This window comes from Pezoporus flaviventris, unplaced genomic scaffold (genome assembly GCF_033815535.1).
Source record: "Pezoporus flaviventris isolate CSIRO_AGI_PZ_B2104156 unplaced genomic scaffold, CSIRO_AGI_Pfla_v1 ptg000031l, whole genome shotgun sequence".
NCBI classification, from domain to species: Eukaryota; Metazoa; Chordata; class Aves; order Psittaciformes; family Psittacidae; genus Pezoporus; species Pezoporus flaviventris.
In genome coordinates this window covers 56,401,174-56,420,347 of record NW_026892579.1, presented here as the reverse complement: position 1 = coordinate 56,420,347, position 19,174 = coordinate 56,401,174, and the positions used below count along the sequence as shown (strand labels likewise).

Sequence of the window (19,174 nt, the reverse complement as noted above, 5' to 3'; positions counted from 1 at the left end):
GGCATGGAATTACACAAGTGACTTTTTTGTTCTGGTTTCCAGTTAGTCCTTGAAGGCTCTGCTGGATCATTTGGTTCTTTTCCCAGCCCTTTCTAGAAATGTGGAAGTGTACTCCCAGCTTTTCCATTCCTTCTTCAAACTACCAGAATGCAATGAGCTTCCTGTGATTGCTGGTGCTGGTCATGGACTGGGAAACCTATGGGGATGTTACACTGGGGGAAATCCACATTTTGCAGACAGAAGCAACATTGATCAGATTCTCTTTCTTAGGTTCGTTTAGCAAATACAAAGAACAACAAGTCTTCCACCATTTATGGGACAGATTCCTATGTGGTCTCGCTAACTTCCAAGTGAGTATAGCATTGCTTTAGCCTACACTGCTTTGGCTCAGTCTCCTACCCACTATTGGCCCTGGCGTAACTGGTGGCAGTATGGGAGGTTGCCATAGTGTCTTTCTGCTCATCAAGATAATAAAATAACATGCTTTCCAGAAGGAAATCCTTCTTAAAATCTGATACCTGGCTGTGCAAGACTGACCCATGCAGTTTGGTTATCTCTCAAACACATTTCAGGACACAAGTCCCCATGAGATTACTTATATACATTGATTTATCTAATCCAGTACTTTATAAAGATTAAATTTGTCAATTTCATCTGTCTAACTACTAACATTAGTCAAGTTTAAGGGCCAAAGAAAAGTAAAAATACTCTGCCAACTGAAACTGTGACAGGGCTGTAATTAGGAAAATAACGATAAAGTGCAGTTTTAAATTATTTTAATTAAGATTTAATTTTAGCTACTTTAGTCTCATCTACCTAAAAAAAGGTATGTGATGGTCCTAGCAGTGGGATTTTCATTAAATGGTGTCATTCGGGGTTTTGAGTGCTAAACAAATTAGAAAAACCTAAAGCTAGTCCAGGACTTTTGACTTCCTGCTGCTGAGAAATCCCTTCAAAATCTGTCTTTGCCTCTATTCCAGAAGGTTCCTATTTCCTCTCTGTCCTCCTTTCTTTCCATGCTCCCCTCTTTCCCTACCTCTCTTCCCTGTCTGCCCTCCTCTCATTCTCCCCCAGTCGCAACTCCTCCTTTTATTTCTAAACACAACTGATGCTGTTATTGATATGTATCAATAACAAATCTGGAACTGCGGTCAACAGAGGACACGTATGATTCCTGGATTGTTAAAGTGTTCATAAAATTTGTATTCTGTACTTGAATCATCATTAAGAAGTGTTCTTTCTGGACACATTGCATTAGTCCTGTTTCTTCTTCCTTGCTCTCTTCTCTCTGCTTCTGCCAAGAAGTACATGAGACATTAATGCTACAAATAATGGACTTAAGCCTGGAGTGTTTGTCCAGATGTTTTTTCCTCTAAATTGTGTTGCTTTGGGGGATTCCTGGCATCACAATATCCAGCCTCACTTCTGTAGCAGTTCCAATGCAAGGGTTGTTTGATACACCTTGCTATCAGAAGTTGAGTGCATAGTCATTATTCCACTTAGGGATACTTAGCTTCTTCTGTGCATTTTAGTAATACAGAAAGTTGTTTATTGTGATTTTACATGATGAAGATACTTAACTGGTCACTCTCCATCCTCCATACTTTTGTGGGTTTTTTTTTACAGACACTGATACAGGTACTGGATATTCTTGTGCTAATCATGCAGCTTGTCTTTGATGAAGGCTCCTTTGATGAGGAACATCAGTGATCACCCTTGCTCCTCTGGACAGGAATATGAAAGTTAAGGTGCAAGTCTTACTGCATAATTGCATCATCTTGTCTGTGTTTCTTTGCAGTGTGTCAGGGAAAGGAATCCTGTCTGGCCATGCAGATGGAACCATAGTACGCTTCTTCTTTGATGATGAAGGCTCAGGCGAATCACAGGTATCAAAACTCCTTTTTCAGTTCGCAAAATTCCTGTTTGCACAGCCTAGTCACCAGCTCAAGAGCTCTGTAAAGGAATCAGGCTGTGGAGAGAGGGCAGATCTGAGGAGGAGCTACAGTCTGTGCTTGCTAGCACAGGTGTTACGGAGCATTGATGAAGACAGACCAGTAACTAGACACTTAATAAAGATGAGTGTGATCGTAAGAGAGGAAGTTATGAGAACAGTCTCAATGCTTTGAGCTGTGGTGAAGGGAATGCTATTCTCATTCAGATATTTTCTTTCCAGCTGAAGCAGTTTGAGCATGTCTGCTCTCTACCATGATATGCTGAAACCACATATACACTCTACTATGTTAAGAGCCCATCCCAGTCTAGTTAATGGTACTGGTCTTCTTACGGGTATCAGGAATCTTCTCTTCCGGTTAAATGAATGGGATAGTTGATACATCTCTCAGTTCTGGTTTCTGTATACCTTCCTAGATTGGGTCAGGCAAAGCGACTCCCATGAACTGGACTTTACAGAAGGGCCTCATACTGGTCTTGCAATAGCTGAACACAGAGGCCGTTTCAGGGCTAGAGCCATTCACGTTTTCAGGATGTTCTTTCTTTTCTATTGTAGGGTAAGTTGGTGATGCATCCCTGTCCTCCTTATGCCCTCGCCTGGGCTTCCAGTAGCATTGTGGCTGCAGGCTGTGATAAGAAGATTGTAGCTTATGGGAAGGAGGGCAACGTGATTCAAACCTTTGACTATACCCAGGACTCATCAGAGAAGGAATTCACCACAGCAGCTGCCAGTCCTGGTGGCCAATCTGTTGTCATTGGCAGCTATGATAGGTATGGTGCTGATGGCAAACTCTCCCCTTTATAGTGCTCTCGTCTTCAGACATAGACAGTACTTCCTGTCTCTGCTTTCTCATCTGTTCTCACAGGTTAAGGGTATTGAACTGGAGCCCACGCCGCAGTGCCTGGGAGGAAGGCAAACCCAAAGAAATAGCTCACCTCTACACCATCACAGCTTTAGCATGGAAGAGGGATGGTTCACGCATCTGTGTGGTTTGTATCATCAGTCAGCAACCCTGAGCCCCCGAGTCACACATCAGAAACAGTCTCATGTGTCTCACATCACTCAAAGTGATGTGATACAGGGAGGGCTTATGAGAGTGGTCACGCCATCACCTAGGTGTGAGATGCAAGGCTGAGACCTTGTGCAAGGGACACTGCTGCAGTCAGATGTACAGTGTGCAGTGTATGAAGCTGTAAAATATAATGGCATGGATGATTGTGCAATGGCTCATTGGCAGCAGCAGTCCTCCTTTTTCACAGAAGCATTATAAGGTCAGCATAGCTTCTCTCATGCTCATGTTTATGTGCTATATTTCAGTTGAGAGTTGTCTTTCTTCTATTTTCAGCCATTGGGTCTTGATCTTTCTTTCTCTATAAATCTAATTAATTATTTAAAGCTAATTAATTATTTACGTTAATCTTTCTGCAAATTTTCTGTATTAAGTTGAATAGCTCTTTAAAGCACTTAAATGATTGTTGAAGGTTGCTACTTACAACTTTTCTTTAATAAGTTTTGCATCTTTTTATGTTCAACAATCAAAAATCCTTGACATTTTCAGACAGAATTAATTGAACATGTGAACAAATACTTGCAGAGAAGGGGAAGGAGCTAATGGATAGGAGATTGGTGAAAAGAATGGTGATGTTATAAAGAAAAAGATAAAGGTGGAATGATTTTGCTGAAAGGTAGGAGAGATTGGAAAGCTGGGATTGGGAGAAGTGGTAAACAGAAAGATAATGGGGAAGATGAGGATAAAGGTGATTTTTAACCCTTCCTCTCCTTCTGCCATGTACATGCCAGTATTTGGTAAGCTTTGTTTCTCTGAGAATTTCTCAGTCTTGGTGTTCTCTCAAGAAAGTCAAGACAGAACTGGTCCTCAGGCATCTGGCAGCTTGAGCTGCGTTCCCCAGAGCAGCCAGGACCTGTGGATTTCTGTCTCACCTTTGATCCTCTTCATGTAAGTAGGGTCTGGAATATCTCTCTTTAGCAGAATTCACTGACTGTGTACAATGTGTTTGTTTCCCCAGGGCACTCTGTGTGGAGGAGTTGAACAATTTGACTTCTGCCTTCGCAGAAGCATTTACAAAAATAAATTTGAAATGACATATGTGGGACCAAGCCAGGTATGAGAATATCCAGTGAGGTCATGTCCCTTGATGAAAATGGGATGCTTGATAAAACTAGACATGTTTGGAGTTCTGCAGCCATGGTTTGTTCATATCAACTTGTTGGAAAAGGCATAGGGTATATTCCAGGGACAGGGTCAAGGCTGGGTGGAAATTGGCTAGAAACAAAGACAATGGAGTTTATTTCCTGGCTTGTGAATTTGTGTGGGATACCTCCATGCCAAATGTAGGTTCCTTAAGTTGTTTAATTTCAGCCAACTTCATTCAAAATCAGGTAGTAAGGATGAGCTAGCAGTCTAGGCACTCCTCTGTCATGAGAGGAAAGAGCAGGACTCTTGGATGGTGGCTCCTCCTCAGGGGCCTGAGTAGTCCTTCAGCTGGGCTAGGAACTTCTAAATGGCAGAAGTGAGAATCCCACACTTCTACTACAGTTGTCATCCCATAAAAAGGAATGGTAAAGTTTCTTTAAAAAGCAGAGTGAAATGATGTGAGGAGACTTCTAAATACCCAAGTATCATCTATTGCATAATCTTCCGTGGGGCAAGAAGTCTGTGTTCTTCCTCTGTGCATGGCCTCATGTTGCTTTTTCTGACTTTCTCTAGGTAATTGTGAAGAACCTTTCAACAGGAACTCGAGTTGTGCTGAAATCCCAGTATGGCTATGAGATTGATGAGGTGAAGATCTTAGGGAAAGACAGATATCTGGTGGCCCATACCTCAGATACATTACTGCTGGGTGACATCAGCTCCAACAAGCTCAGTGAGGTACTGGAAAATCTGTGGCATTTCTTGAGTGTCAAATGCTTAACTTTGTAACTCAAAGGATGTGTTGTCTGCTTGGAACAATACATCTATTTTCAAAGAATCATAGAATAATATAGAAGGGACCTTGGGAGGTCTCTTATCAAGCTTGCTACCCAAAGGAAAGTCAATATGAAATTTGAATATCATTGCTCAGATTCCGCAGTCTCTCTGTCCCCAGTTCCAATGCTTTTATATCCTCATGAGGAAAGCTTTTTTGCCAAGTCTTGTTGTAATTGTTGTTTTAATTTATGACTGTTTCTCACCCTTTCATTGTGCATCTGCCAAAAGAAAAGCCTGGCATCACCTTAGAGATCTCTTAAGCCTTCCCTTCTCCAGGCTGAAGAAGCCAAAAAAAAACCCTGGAAACAAACAAACCAACCCAAAACCAAACCAACCAAAAAACATCCATGACTTCAGTACCACAGCTTATGCCAATGTAATTTCTGGTACCAAACAATTCATACAAAGCTTTCCATACCCTGAGTCTCACAATGCACTGAGTGCTGAGCCTATGTGCCAAGCCTGGAGAAAATGGGCAGTCGTTTAGTACCTGATAAAAGTATTATATAGGTTTCAGAATGTATTTGCTCTATTCACACAGGCATTACATACTTTTAATCAGTCTAATGGTGTGCTAATCAGCGTAGCTGGGAGCAGGAGCTCCTGACTACAGATCTGAGTTGGAGGACACTGATACTTGGTAATCCATCTGAAAATCTGGCCAGACTAAATCTCCCAGGTTTCTCTACATCGTACTGCACAGAGGAGTTTTTTCTTTCAGTTGCAAGGATACGCTCACTTTTTATAAAGAATAAGTTTGAGGAGTCCATTTACCATCTTTCTGTCTCACTGGAGTTTGTTGAAGTAGTGACAGCTCTTGCTCAAGGAGGGAAGACAACAGTTGCAGTCTTGGCTTTCAGTTTTATGCCTCTCTGACCACTTGCCTGTTGTCATCACAGTAACTGTTGTATTATCCAGTGCTCTTCTCAAATCAGTTAGTGCCCCACTGGCAATATGCTGATCAGTCATTGCTAACATGATGCCAAAAAAGAATGGTTTCAGCTACATGAGGTGGGCAGATTCTGCCCCCACAAATGGTATAACTGATTCTGTGAAGATTAGTTGATGGAAATGGGCTGTTGGGGGTGCTTTTCATAATAAAGTTTGTCTGAGGAAGGTGGAGAAGTGCCTGTGAAAGGATAGGCTAGAGGGAATACATTGGTCACATGAAGGTCTCTTGTCCAGAAGGCAGTAAGATACTACATAAAGAGAACAGGAGTCTGAAGCAGAGGTTAAAAAAAGGAGAGGGAAGTGAGGAACTTATAAGCTGTGAATGACTGAACAGCAGTGTTGACAGCTGAAGTGCTGGAACATGACTCCTTCTGCACTATAATTCTTCCTATCTGCTTTGGGAATTGAGTGCAGGACAGTGGACCACAATGCCTGCAGCCCTGCACGAGCTGTCAGCCTGGCATTTTGCTCACTCCATGCCCTTGCTTTGTAGGTAGCCTGGCAAGGATCTGGAGGCAATGAGAAGTTCTCCTTCGACACTGAGAGTGTAAGTTGGATGGGACAAGGTGTTACTCATGAATGGTGAGTAAAGCTGGTGTGTGCCAGCAGAAAAAGTGTCATCTGCACTTCTGGAATACCCTGTTTCTCAACACTTTCCTGGATTTACCCTCCCCATGCAGATCCTCATCTGCTTCTTCCCCATACTTGCCTTTTCCACATGCCACGTACAGAACAAACTCAGTGCGTGGACTGTCAAGTTATATAAATCATAACCCTACAGGAGAGAGGAGCAATAAAAGAACAACAGCCAGAGAGGATGTTAGAGGTACAGGATCATAGCTTAGCTCCTGCAGGACTGATAGGCCCAGAACTAAAGTCCCTAACCCTAACAAAAAGCTATCAGTCACAGGAAGAAGCCAGGGACAATTCCTTACTCATCTCAGGGGTTCTGAGTTTAGACTTGCGTGCAGCAGCGTTCTTTTCTGCACACCTCGCTGGTAGGTATATGTGCTTACATGGATGTTCTGTAAATGTGTGTCCCCTTCTCACCTTCAGGTCTGCATGATCTTTAACAGTGGCGAACTGACACTGGTGGAATATGGAAGCAACGACATCCTGGGGTCTGTCCGCACAGAATTTATGAGCCCTCACCTTATCAGGTAAGTGGTACATTTGCCCGTGCAGCCAGTTCAAGCATTTTGTGAGGCTGACCTCAGATATATGCACTTGAAAGTGTCCGACTCTGTAGAACACAGCCCCTAGAAACTTGGACCTGAGTAATCTGCTTCTGACAGTGACCAATGGTGGGGTTTAATTGCTCAGTTACACTTAATGGTTGTAAAGTTTTAGAAGGACTAGAGTCCATTTTCCTCTGATACATGCTTATTGAAGCCTGACTTGGCTATTGCTGAAGAGGGACCTCTTGTGCATATAGAAGCATCTCTGCATCAAGCTAGTCCGTGTACAGCATTATCAGGGAATCAAGATGCCAGCAGGACCTCCTCTGTCCCTCTGAAATACCATACTCCATTTTCTGATTCAAGAGAAGGCAGGATCATGCATTGGTCAGAGGTGGAAGTAGCATAACTGATTTGCTACTGGGGACCGTGGTTCCAGAGGGGCAGCTTCCAGAATGGAGCCATGAATCCGAAAGTTTTGTTCTCACTTGAGGAAGCTATAGGTATTGTGCAAGCGTCAGAGGTCAGAGAACTGCAGGAGGCCCCATGTGCTTGGGGAAACTGCAGGTAAATCTAGTAGGGACTGTGTTATTCAATCCTGTGAATTTAAAGAGTAATAAAGGTAACAGTCATCATTGCCTTCAAATAATAGTGTCCGTATCAATGAGAGACAGCAGAGAGGCGTGGAGGAGAACAAGCGACTGGCTTATCTGATAGACATCAAGACTATAGCAACAGGTGAATATAAACCTCCCTCCCCAGTATTTGTCAGCCTTCTTGATTCCTTTGCATTTTCTGTGCCAAGCAGCATATCCCTGCAGGTCTTCTTTGTATTCACTCTACCAAGCAGCAGATTCCCGGAGGCCCCTTTTGCTTTACCTCTGCCTGGCTGCAGACAGCTAAAGACCAGCCTGTCTTACTTTTGGCAGGTTGGCTGCCTGGTGTGGACAAAGCTGTGGGGTGGCTGTGTGTGTCCTGGACCTGAGATTCTGTGCAGTTCAGTATGATGATGATATTGCTGCCTGCATTGCCTGTGATCTGTGCATGCTAACAGAACGGTGGAAGGAATTACTGCTGTTGATAAGGCAACAAGATAAAATGTCACTGGAGTTTGTAGGGGGTCCTGCCCTAATTAGGTCCCAGGCATCTGATCCCCACAAGAGAGCATTGAATATTCAGCACTTTGTGATATATTTTGTGCTTACACCGTTTCCTCTCTTTCCTTCCCAAGTGGACCTTGTTGGTGGCTACAACACTGGCACCATCAGCCATGACAGCAAGATTGATTGGCTGGAGCTGAATGAAACAGGCCACAAACTGCTCTTCAGGGACAAGAAGATGAGGGTGAGGCAGGCGCACCTGGGGGAGTGTGGCAATATGGCATGCCCGGGGAGAGGTAAAGACAGATAGATACGCCTGAATGGAGGGATGGAGGTGAAAAACACATTTGAAGTACTCATTATTTTTTGACCACTTCTTTGAGAAAGATAGACCATATTCAGATTACATGTACTGGCAGCATTTCATGTTTGTCTTGAATCACAGCTAATCCTGAAGTTAGTTACTAGACATCTTGCTTCATCTCATCACATTTGAAAATGAAAATCATAGGCTCTTCTGCTGTGAGATGGAGACAAGTGGGTTAACCTCAGGATGTTGCACTTGAACATGTGCATATAAAAAAGGTGTTCTCTGCAACAGCTTGGCTTACGTCTGTAAGATGAACTCTCTAATTCTTTAAAACAGCATAGTCACAACCAGATAGCTTGTTTGGTATGGTCCTTGGCTTGTGCTGATTCCCAGACCATGACTGAATGTTGTCTGAGAGAGTATTAGTATGTGCAGGACAAAACTGCCCAGAATCACGGTAATGGTTTCTTTCACACAGATTACAATGTGTAGATACTCACCTCACATCCTGGCAATGTTAGGTTTAATTGTACAGATACAGATGAAGAAGCTCACTGCAGCAGGCAAGATACATTTATCAAATGTATTACAGTTCCACTCAGTTCACTATCAAGTCTTCTTCACTGTTATGAATGTAAGGCTCCTTGACTGCTTGAGTTCATTTGCTCCTCTTGTTTCAAGAGCATCCTGAGAAGAGAACGACGTTCTTGACAATGGTGCAATTCACATCAGAATCTCTACACAGGTGTCCCAGATGCTGTGGCAGCCCCCAGCTACAGCACTGGAGCTCATCACAGGATGTTTTTAATTGCTCCAGAGTTCAGATTCCATTGGGAACTGTCAGTCTGCAGTAGAATATTTGCACTTTGGTTGTACCTCTTTCCTTAGTCCAAGGATGGGTGAAGTATTATGATCATACATGCCTATATGTTAAAATCCCAGAGAACTTTCTCAGCCTCATCTCAGAAGAAACTCTGAATTCACACCTCACATTTCAGGCAGGAACCCCAGGCTTCTTCAGTGAGCTGCTCATCCTTTGTAATTTTTAGCAGCTTGACCCCTAAGATTGCATCCTAGGTTGTAGGGGATGCAAAGATATCTTCTTGCTTTGGAATACAGATCTCCAATTAATTGCCTGTCTGCTTGTTACTGCTCACACACAGGCTGGTTCATTGCTGTCAAGCTTACCAGCTAGCAGCTAGAGTGCTGAACTTTGTAGTGGAAGATTGCAGTGTATGTATCTGCCACCTCACAAACTCTTTACCACAAAGGAGCGTGCTGGAGGTAGCCTTTCTTGCATAAGCACTGTAGTTCCGATTCTGGGTCATCACAGAACAAGGACTCCTAGAATTACTTTTGTTATTCCAGCTGAAACAGGTTTCTATTTGTAAGTGATAGGTACATTTCCACAAAGCTGTATTTTCCTATCATGTGAGAAGAGAGAACTTTCCCAGCAATATTTCTTCTTATATTTATTTCTGCAGTCTTTTTCAGTTTATCTTTGGGTCCTTTAATTTACTGTCTCAACAAGAGACGTTGGCATCATCAAGATTGCTGTTGCTTCTTCTGGCTCCTTTTTAGGCTTCTCAAGAGGCCACAAGGACAGCTTCTTCACTAAATATTGCCACCAGCCTAAGTCAGACAGTACCATGATTCTCCTAAGCTATGTCTGTACATGTTTCTCCAGCCAGTTTGGTATAGACTAAAATGGATTTTCTTGTTCTTTTTTGACTGTAAGTCATAAGACTCCCACAATTCTTTCCTTTTTCTCACCTTTGCTAGGTGAGGACCATTATGACAAGGAGCAGAGATAGTCTAGGACTTTTAAGTTACAAGACATTACACATCTTTGTTATGGCATGTGTCAAGTTATACCTTCCAGATATTGTCAGTTTTGTTTCAGGGCAGTGTATTCTACAAACACCCTCTCACCTTATTGGCAGCAGTTCTTGCAATAGTACTCTACCTAGGATGCACAGTTCAGCCCACAACTGCTGAGGAAGACCATTCTTGGTCTCCCTCTTAGTTTGCTTGAAGGGCTTAAGAGACCATTCTCCTGTTCCAGCTCTGCAACTGAGAGGGAACTGAAGAAGCACAAAGCATATTCTGGTTTATATACATACATGCCTAGCAGTAAGGAAGGCAGGATCTGAGCATGCTGCTTAAAATACTGCAAGGGTTAAAAAAGGACATAAGTCTTGCATAGTAATGTGTGTAAATAACAGTGTGGGAGTTCGGGCTACATGTGTTGGAATAATTATGATACCTAGTGGGTAATATGTTTAGAGATGCTTGCTCAGATGCTCTTACGATGTTCATGTGAGCTAGCAGTCCAGATATGAGTCCAGCTGAGCCTTTGTCTCCTCTTCCCCCTCTCTAGTTGCATCTCTATGACATTGAAAGCAGCACCAAGACTACCATTTTGAACTATTGCTCCTACGTGCAGTGGGTCCCAGGCAGTGATGTGGTGGTGGCTCAGAACAGAAACAGCCTCTGCATTTGGTATAACATTGATGCTCCAGAGCGAGTCACCATGTTTCCTCTGAAGGTAAAACTCTGGAGACTTGGATTACCTCCAGCAGTTTCTATTACTTCCTGCTCACGTGTGTGGGAATAGTCAGGGTGGTATTGCAGAAAGGAGACAAGGAGACCGAAGGGAACTGCTAGTTTCTTCTGGACAAAATATGAGCTCATCTGTCAACTTTGTGACAGGTACTTCTGGCAGAAGATGGACATAGTTAACATAGCAAAGAGCTGCTCAGTGTGAGCTCATTCAGCAGAACCTGAAATGAGCAGAGCTGATGTAGTGCTGTCCTCACATCCCTGCTACTCTGCATACTTTAGGAGGACATGGGAATGTTGATAGCTGGCTCTTCTTCCAGGGGGATATTGTAGACTTGGAACGGCATAATGGAAAGACTGAAGTGATAGTTTCTGAAGGGGTGAACACTGTGTCCTACACCCTGGATGAAGGCCTCATAGAGTTTGGAACTGCCATTGATGATGGGGATTATCACAGGTAAGTGCTAAATAGACCACATGCTGATGGCAGGTAGCCCACTTCATGTAACAGACATCTAAGAGTCAGCAATCCAATTACAGCAGCACAGCTTTCCATACAGAGTTCAAATTCAGGCTCTGAGCATGATGTTGGTGCCAAGTCTGGTTATAATGTGCAGCAGAGTCCTTCAGGAGTTCCACTTTTTCATCCTCACAGCTCTGTGGTTTCAAACTCAGTGGCACAAGAAACTGGCCACTGTGGTCCCAGTGACACTGACAGAAATTCACTGAAGGCAGTTTTCACTTAACTGCAGTGAATAAGTGTGTCTTCCATAGCAGCCAGATGTGAAGTGGTACTCAGATGCTTTTACTGCTGCCTCTTCAGGGATGGTGCATGGAAACATTCAGGAGCTGTGCAGGGTAAAAACTGCCTGAAGCAGCCATGGTAGACACCTGGGCACTGCTGACATAGGGCTTTAAAATTGACCAGCAAATAAAATTCACATCTTCATAGACCTGTTACCACTTGAGAGACTTCTTTGCACCAGGGACTTGCTTCAGACATAACACTTTGGACTTGCCCCACACTGCCTCTAAGTAGCCCAGGCGGGGATAACCTAGATCTCTGAATTTTTACCTGGTATGTCAGGCCCTGTGTTAAACAATCCTTTTCACAACTGGTCACACTCAAATTGCTTTGTTTTCAGTGTAACTCTTGTTAGGAAGCTCCTGTCTCAACATAGGACTTTCTTCAGAGAGCTCTTCTGTTACTGAAAGTCTGCAAATCTCTCTATCTCAAGGGCTACAGCGTTTTTGGAGACACTGGAAATGTCTGCAGAGGCTGAGGCCATGTGGAAGACTCTAAGCAGACTGGCTTTGGAAGCTAGACAGCTGCACATTGCAAAGAGGTACAAAAAGAAGCTATAACATCTTTAAGACTTAAACACTCTCTTTGCTGAATCTCTCAGAGAAGCCATTGTCCTGGAATATTCACTGCACTGGAGAATTAAGTGTTCTACTTTCAGCCAAGGTCTTTGCCCTTTCATCCTAGACGGTAATGCTAGAACTGAGGTCAGGAAGACATTGCTCTGTAGCGTAAATTTTTGCTCATGGCAACCAAAAGCAGTATATAGCGAGGCTTCAGGGACCTGGCAGACATGGACAAGCTCAGTGCATCTCTGAAGCCTGGGGAAGTGAAGCAGGAGCCCTCATCATTTATGTGGCTTCTAGACGGCACATATTGGCAAAATCCTTCTCTTGAAGCAGGGCTACCCCACCTCTCCAGCTTGCAGAGCTGGGTCTGCTGCCCAGGTTCTGATTTTCTTCTCTGGGACCAAAAGTGGGCAACAAAACCCACTTACTGACTGCTTTGCTCTTTCCAGGTGCTTTGCAGCTCTGGGCAACATGGCAAAGGCTCAGTTTCTGCATGAAACCAGTATCATTGCTGACCAGGCAGCTCAAGAGCATGTAAGTCAAACTTTTTCTGCTGTGCAGGGCAGCTGCTTTCCTTTTCCTTGCATACACAATTGTCTTCTGTGTCCATGCTCATCAGTATCCTGCTACAGACCAGTACTTGGTTGTGTAGAAACTGTTTACATAATTCTTCATCCGTACCTGCCAGGTCCCTCTTCTGGCTAGTCATTCCATACTGCTCCTGTCTTGTCACTTCTGTGATTCTCAACTGTCTTCTTTTGTTTCTATAATGACACAGACCCCACTTGCAATCACCTCCCTTATAGCATTCCAGAGCCCATTCTTTCACTCAGCAAACTGAGTAAGCTAATTGATGTTGTCTGCAGGGTGGGGATGGTACAGACCATTATCTGGTGCGAGCCCGCTTGGCCATGCTAGACAAGAACTACAAGCTGGCAGAGATGATCTTCCTGGAGCAAGTGAGTAAAAGAAACAAGGAGCAGAAAAGGCATCACTTATTTCTGGGCAGGGAGATTTGTGCCCTGGTGTGAAAGACAAAAGGAAGAGATTGTTTATTCCTGGGAGAAGAGTTTTTTTCCTTGAAACGGAAGGAGGTACCTCTTGTTCCAAGGTATAGGATTGCCCTGAGGTGCATGAAAAGGGTAAGGGAGGATGTATATGCTTGTAAAGGAGATGGTACACATTTTCAAGTGTTCTCTGCACACCTGACCCTGCCCTCTATGAGAGCTCAATGGCAATGTGCCTACTAAATAGAGCCTCCAAGTTGACACTTTACTCTCTGACACAGAATGCCACAGAGGAGGCCATGGACATGTACCAGGAGCTGCACATGTGGGATGAATGCATTGTGGTTGCTGAGGCCAAGGTATGGAATATAGCTGAACTTAAGTCTTGTGGTTGGGAGTCCATTTGAGGTCTGAGTTCTCTCTACCTGCCCTATCAGGGCCTCACTTCTGCTTCGAGAGGCTCCAAGCAGAAGGGAAAGTTGCACTGTTGTAAGTATGGACCTTGGTGAATAGTGAGGAAGAAAAGCTACTGAAATTGGTTTAGGAGTGTCTGGGGCTTTGAAAAAGAAAGGTGATGCACAAAGGTGAATAAACCACAGGGTTGTCGTTGTGGTTTATGCTAACTGGGCAGCAAGAGGTCTGGTGCCATCAGCTAGCTATTAAGAGCCTGCAGGGTGAGCAAGACATCTTGCCTTGCACACGTCAACCAATGCTGCATTTCTCAACAGGGACACCCAATGCTGGATAAGCTGCGTCGGGATTACTACCAGTGGCTACTGGATACCCAGCAGGAAGAGAAGGCTGGGGAGGTCCAAGAGGGACAGGGAGACTACCTGGCAGCCATCAGCTTATACCTGCGGGCAGGGCTGCCAGCCAAAGCAGCACGGCTGGCCATGAGCAGGGATGAGCTCCTGACCAATGGGGATATCATCAATAGGGTCTCCATGGCACTGATCAGAGGGGAGCTGTATGAACAGGTGAGTGGTCCACCCCACTGGGCTTTCTTCTTAGTGTTATCAAAGCTCTTACCCTGTCCTCTGCATCTGTGAGAGTAGCGGAGGTAATTGTGTTGATAACTGGGAGGAAATCCTAACTGCATCCATTAGATATACATATGGGTGAGGTCTAGAACTAGTTGGGAAGAAGATCGCAACTCATTGGCAACATCAGCTGAGTTCAGTAATAGTCAGGGAGGCCCTTGGGAAAATGGGATAGTCTAAATGGAAAAGCTAAGGAAGAAGAGCAGAGAGGGTTATGAGACAGTCTGACCCTGAATATCACAGAGATTAGAAGCGATTATTCTCTGTGTCTAATAACACAAAAAATGGGTAACCATTTTTTAATCTGTCACATTAGGTGACATTTAAAACAGAAGGATGTTTTTCACACAGCACATAGTCATGTTAATGTAAGGAAGCAGTGCTGAGTCTGACCAGTATACAGGTTGGTATCCTGGCTAAGAGAGGCGTCTTGCAGATGCTTAAGGAAGAAAAACGAAGAACAGGGCAGGCAAACATAGGGTGGTGCTTCCCCTAGCGTACTTTCATGGTTTCCATCAGTTTGCAGGCTGCAGTGTACCTGAGCAAGTTTGGGGTTATGTGTAAGAGCTTTTGATAAATTTTACTTTTGTGAGCTTGTTAAATTACTGTTTGAACCATCTATACTTTTTGTACAGTGTTGTCTATGAGTTACCCAGTTCAGTTATGTGTTGTGTGAAAAAACACCAAACAAAACAGTTCTTTTTGTTGGCCTATTTTATGTGCCCTGCTTAAACTACATTTCTCCAGTCTCATTTTACCTTGGGAATTTTCTGACCATTTCATTTGACCCAAGAGAATTTTGTGCTTTTTCAAACTTGTTACCTTTTCTTAAGCCTTCAGCTGAAAGAACAACTGTGGAACAAAATGCTGCCATATGGAGGTAGGATCTGTCAAAAGCCATGAAATATGATGATGTGAGGACATCATGACACAAACTCAGGAAGCTTCTACAATACAGATTGTCAGAGATGGATAGATATAATTGAGGAAGGGCTGGTGTACACTTGCTCTGTTCTTACAGTCTTTCTCTAGACATGTGCTTTCACCACCATTCAAATACTGAGGAGAATGAATCTTTGGTCTGCCAGAATGGCCTTTCTTGTATTATATTCTAAATTCTACAAGCTTTGAGCTTCACCTCACCCTGTTGGCCACCACCCTTTCCTATGGGGTAAAAACTGCTGCAAGAAACTGAGCTTTCCCCTTCACTACTCATGCCGACAGCTCCGCTACAATCATCTGCATAGTGGAGCTCCTACGGGCCATCATCCCAGGGAGGCTGTTGCTGCACCAGCCCCTGTGCAGAGAAGGGAGTTTGACTCAAAAACTTTTATCTTATTAGAAGATGGTGCCCCAGAAAAACCCTTTGGGTATTTCGATCAGCAGAGAGGACAGTATTCTCAGCACATGCAGTTTTTCCTACAAGTTCCCTTTACCATCATGTTCTTGGTTAGTAGGAAAGGCATAGCTAATGGAGAGGTCTGTATGACAGGACTGACAAACTCTGTACATGGGACTGGTAGGGTACATGATGGTGTGGGAAGATAGTGGCTCTGGAAACTGTCAGCTTGTATTTGTCATTAGGCTGGAGACCTGCTCGAGAAGGTTGGGAACTCACGGAGGGCTCTGGAGTGCTATTGCAAGGGCAGTGCTTTCCTGAAAGGTACTGTGCTAAATATGTCCCTCCTGCCATCCATCCCCAGCAGGAGCCTAGGTACTCTGGCCTGATCAACATAAACTATTGCCCTGGAGCCCAGAGATGCCTAGATTCTCTGAAGTTTCCATATATCATCTTATTCAATGTATGTATTTTCACATAGTTGTACCCGCACACACACAGAGTCCCAGAACAGCATCCTGTTCCCAAGGCCTAGATCATGCTGACAGCACCAGCATGGGTCTGTTCCAGTTCTCCACAGGGTCCAGATTGCTGAGTAGCCTGTTGGAGCTGGAGTGGATTAGACAATCACCAATCCCCTCCCACTGTGCCCCATCCAAGCTCCATGTTTGCATCACAGCTCTGCTTCCTTGCTGGATTCAGCACCACAGCTCTCATGTTCCCTTACAGCAGTGGAGCTGGCTCGCCTGGCGTTTCCTGGAGAAGTTGTGAAGCTGGAGGAGGCCTGGGGAGACCATCTGGTGCAGCAGAAACAGCTGGATGCTGCTATTAACCATTATATTGAAGCCAGGTGGGGGCAGGTGATGGATGTATAACCAGAAGCATGTTATGAATTTGATAGGATCTGCCTAAATCAGCAGAAGGTTTTGCTTGAGTAAGCCCCTCAACCCCGCTTTGCCAATGCCCCTGGTGCTTATTTGGAGTCTCTGCTGGCCCTTATGACACTATGGATACTTTCCTGCATCTCTCCCAAGGTCTTTCAGCCCTGATTACTCTTCCCTGCCCTTAGCTTTGCAAGTTACTCAGATCCTTTTTGCTGCTCTAATCCAGGGAGAAGAATTAAGCAGCAGACCACTTGTGTCTCCTTGGCTTAACTCAGCTGGAGGAGATGGCTGCTGGCTGGCTGTAAAGAGTTATGGTTTTAATGCTAGGTGCTCGATTAAGGCTATTGAAGCAGCCTTGGGAGCCAGGCAGTGGAAGAAGGCCATCTACATTTTGGACTTGCAGGACAAACAGACAGCAGCCAAATATTACCCAAAAATTGCCCAGCACTATGCAGCTTTACAGGAGTATCAGGTGAGGCCACAGACCACAATTGCTGATGCTCTGTGTGTCACTTAGGACTGCTGAGTATGATCATTTCCCTGCAGGTTGCAGAGGAGCTGTACATCAAAGGAGATCAGACCAAGGATGCCATTGACATGTACACACAGGCTGGGCTCTGGGAACAGGCTCACAAGGTAAAGTCAGAAGTGAAAGCTTCTGGTGATCTCACCCCACTTAGTGAAATGCCTTTCTTTGGGAGGTAGTAGTGCCTTGTGCACCAACACCTGATCAACAAGCACTCTTCCCAAAGGATGAATGCGGGGCCATTCAGTAGTCACCAGGAAATCAGTTCCTGGTATTCACGTCCTGCATGTGCGTTCCTTACTTTAGCAGCCTCATGTGCATGCATCTGTGACACCAAGAGCCCTCTCCAAGGGGGTCAGTCCTGTGTGGTTTGATCACAGTGACAAACAACTACGCATTCTCTGCAGAGCATAGCTGTTTGTAATGGGAAGGAAATTGGTTTCTCCCTTCTTCTTTACCACCATGTATGAAGAAATTGCTGTGCAATGTGCTGTAGTTTCTCCCATGTTTGTTCCTTTTGGCAGCTGGCAGTCAAGTGTATGAGTCAGGAAGATGTGTCTGTGCTCTATATAACCCAGGCCCAGGAGATGGAGAAGCAGGGCAAGTACAAAGAAGCAGAGAGGTGAGCATCTTCCTTGGTACTAGTCCAAGACTGAGCCCTGAAAAAAATGGCTGAAGTGAGTAGAGTACTCATGGCAGGAGCAGAGTTTGGAATTGGGGTTTGGAAAGGTCAGAGGTACTTTCTCTGCATGTGAAGACCTAGAATTGGTATTTCATAGTTCAAAGGAAAGAAGTCACTGACTCTTAATGTATCTTTGCCCACGATGACAGAAAGGAGATTTGGGTCAGGTGCAGCTGTCTCATGTAGCAGAATAAACATGGCAAGGCTTTTTCCCACTGCAGAGTGCTGCATCTGATCTGTCATGGTCAGCTGAGGATAAGATATGAAAAGTGTAGTGTTTCCCATCCAGGTTACTAATGTTGTCATTTCTAGATTAATAACAACACAGTAAGGTTAGTAGGTACAGGGACAAACACAGGTGTATATCTGATGCCATGGTACCTGATCTCAAGGATGCCCACACATGAAAGGGAGCCAGTGAGATCACATTCGGTTTAATCTTTGGAGTGGCCAAAAGTCAGCTGAGCTGACATTGCCATGTTATCATCCCAACAGGACTGGCAGCCTCATGCTGGAGGCCAAGATGAGAACAGATCACAGAAGCCCAGAGATTCCCTCCAAGTTAGAGCTCAGGGTGACAAGTACAAACAGAGGGAATAACTTTGCCCTGTTACAGCTGATGGTGGCAAACAGAAGGGTTCTATCTAAGCAATGTTAAGCCTTGTAGCCCACAACAGTCATGCAGCACACCAGTCTTGCCTCTTAGCAGTGTGCCCAGGACCTGGTTCCAGCTGCATAGGATCCAGAAACTGCAGAGAGTGGTCATGTCCTCACTGAGCTATTGAATATGTTTGTGTTTGCAGGCTGTATATCACTGTGAATGAACCTGATTTGGCCATTGCCATGTACAAGAATTGTAAGATGTATCATGAGATGGTTTGCCTAGTAGCCAAGTACCACAAAAACTTACTCAGTGACACCCACTTGCACCTCGGCAAGGTGAGTGCTTCTCATGGTAGGGGACAAATTAGGCCAAGCAGGAACAAAAGTGTCCCTGACTCATTGTCTCTAATTGCAGGAGTTGGAGGCAGAGGGACGCTTACAGGAGGCTGAGTACCACTACCTAGAAGCTAAGGACTGGAAGGCCACAGTAAACATGTACAGAGTGAATGACATGTGGGAAGAAGCTTACAGGGTAACAATCATTTCACCGCTATCCCACTGTAAGGGATCAGGCTTTGACTGCAGGATCCTGGTAGGAACTGCTCTGTCTCTATTGACTGCAAAATTTGAAGACTTGGCATACACTACCTAGCCTCAGCAAGTGACACAGCACTGGAGGCC

The 19,174-nt window shown here is 44.5% G+C and overlaps 1 protein-coding gene across 1 annotated transcript in view; it reads left to right on the top strand.

The window, feature by feature from the left end:
• IFT172 (intraflagellar transport 172) overlaps nt 1-19,174 on the top strand; it is a 34,354-nt gene that overhangs the window by 3,989 nt on the left and 11,191 nt on the right. The window contains exons 6-29 of the mRNA XM_061461303.1: nt 271-350; nt 1,799-1,886; nt 2,507-2,721; nt 2,817-2,940; nt 3,979-4,074; nt 4,680-4,841; nt 6,385-6,438; nt 6,948-7,051; nt 7,722-7,807; nt 8,301-8,413; nt 10,860-11,027; nt 11,362-11,498; nt 12,280-12,387; nt 12,862-12,946; nt 13,279-13,371; nt 13,701-13,778; nt 14,148-14,396; nt 16,044-16,122; nt 16,528-16,648; nt 17,010-17,154; nt 17,229-17,318; nt 17,733-17,830; nt 18,694-18,829; nt 18,909-19,025. Of these exons, the coding sequence (XP_061317287.1) occupies nt 271-350; nt 1,799-1,886; nt 2,507-2,721; nt 2,817-2,940; nt 3,979-4,074; nt 4,680-4,841; nt 6,385-6,438; nt 6,948-7,051; nt 7,722-7,807; nt 8,301-8,413; nt 10,860-11,027; nt 11,362-11,498; nt 12,280-12,387; nt 12,862-12,946; nt 13,279-13,371; nt 13,701-13,778; nt 14,148-14,396; nt 16,044-16,122; nt 16,528-16,648; nt 17,010-17,154; nt 17,229-17,318; nt 17,733-17,830; nt 18,694-18,829; nt 18,909-19,025 (2,826 nt within the window). The remainder of the gene's footprint in view (nt 1-270; nt 351-1,798; nt 1,887-2,506; nt 2,722-2,816; nt 2,941-3,978; nt 4,075-4,679; nt 4,842-6,384; nt 6,439-6,947; nt 7,052-7,721; nt 7,808-8,300; nt 8,414-10,859; nt 11,028-11,361; nt 11,499-12,279; nt 12,388-12,861; nt 12,947-13,278; nt 13,372-13,700; nt 13,779-14,147; nt 14,397-16,043; nt 16,123-16,527; nt 16,649-17,009; nt 17,155-17,228; nt 17,319-17,732; nt 17,831-18,693; nt 18,830-18,908; nt 19,026-19,174) is intronic.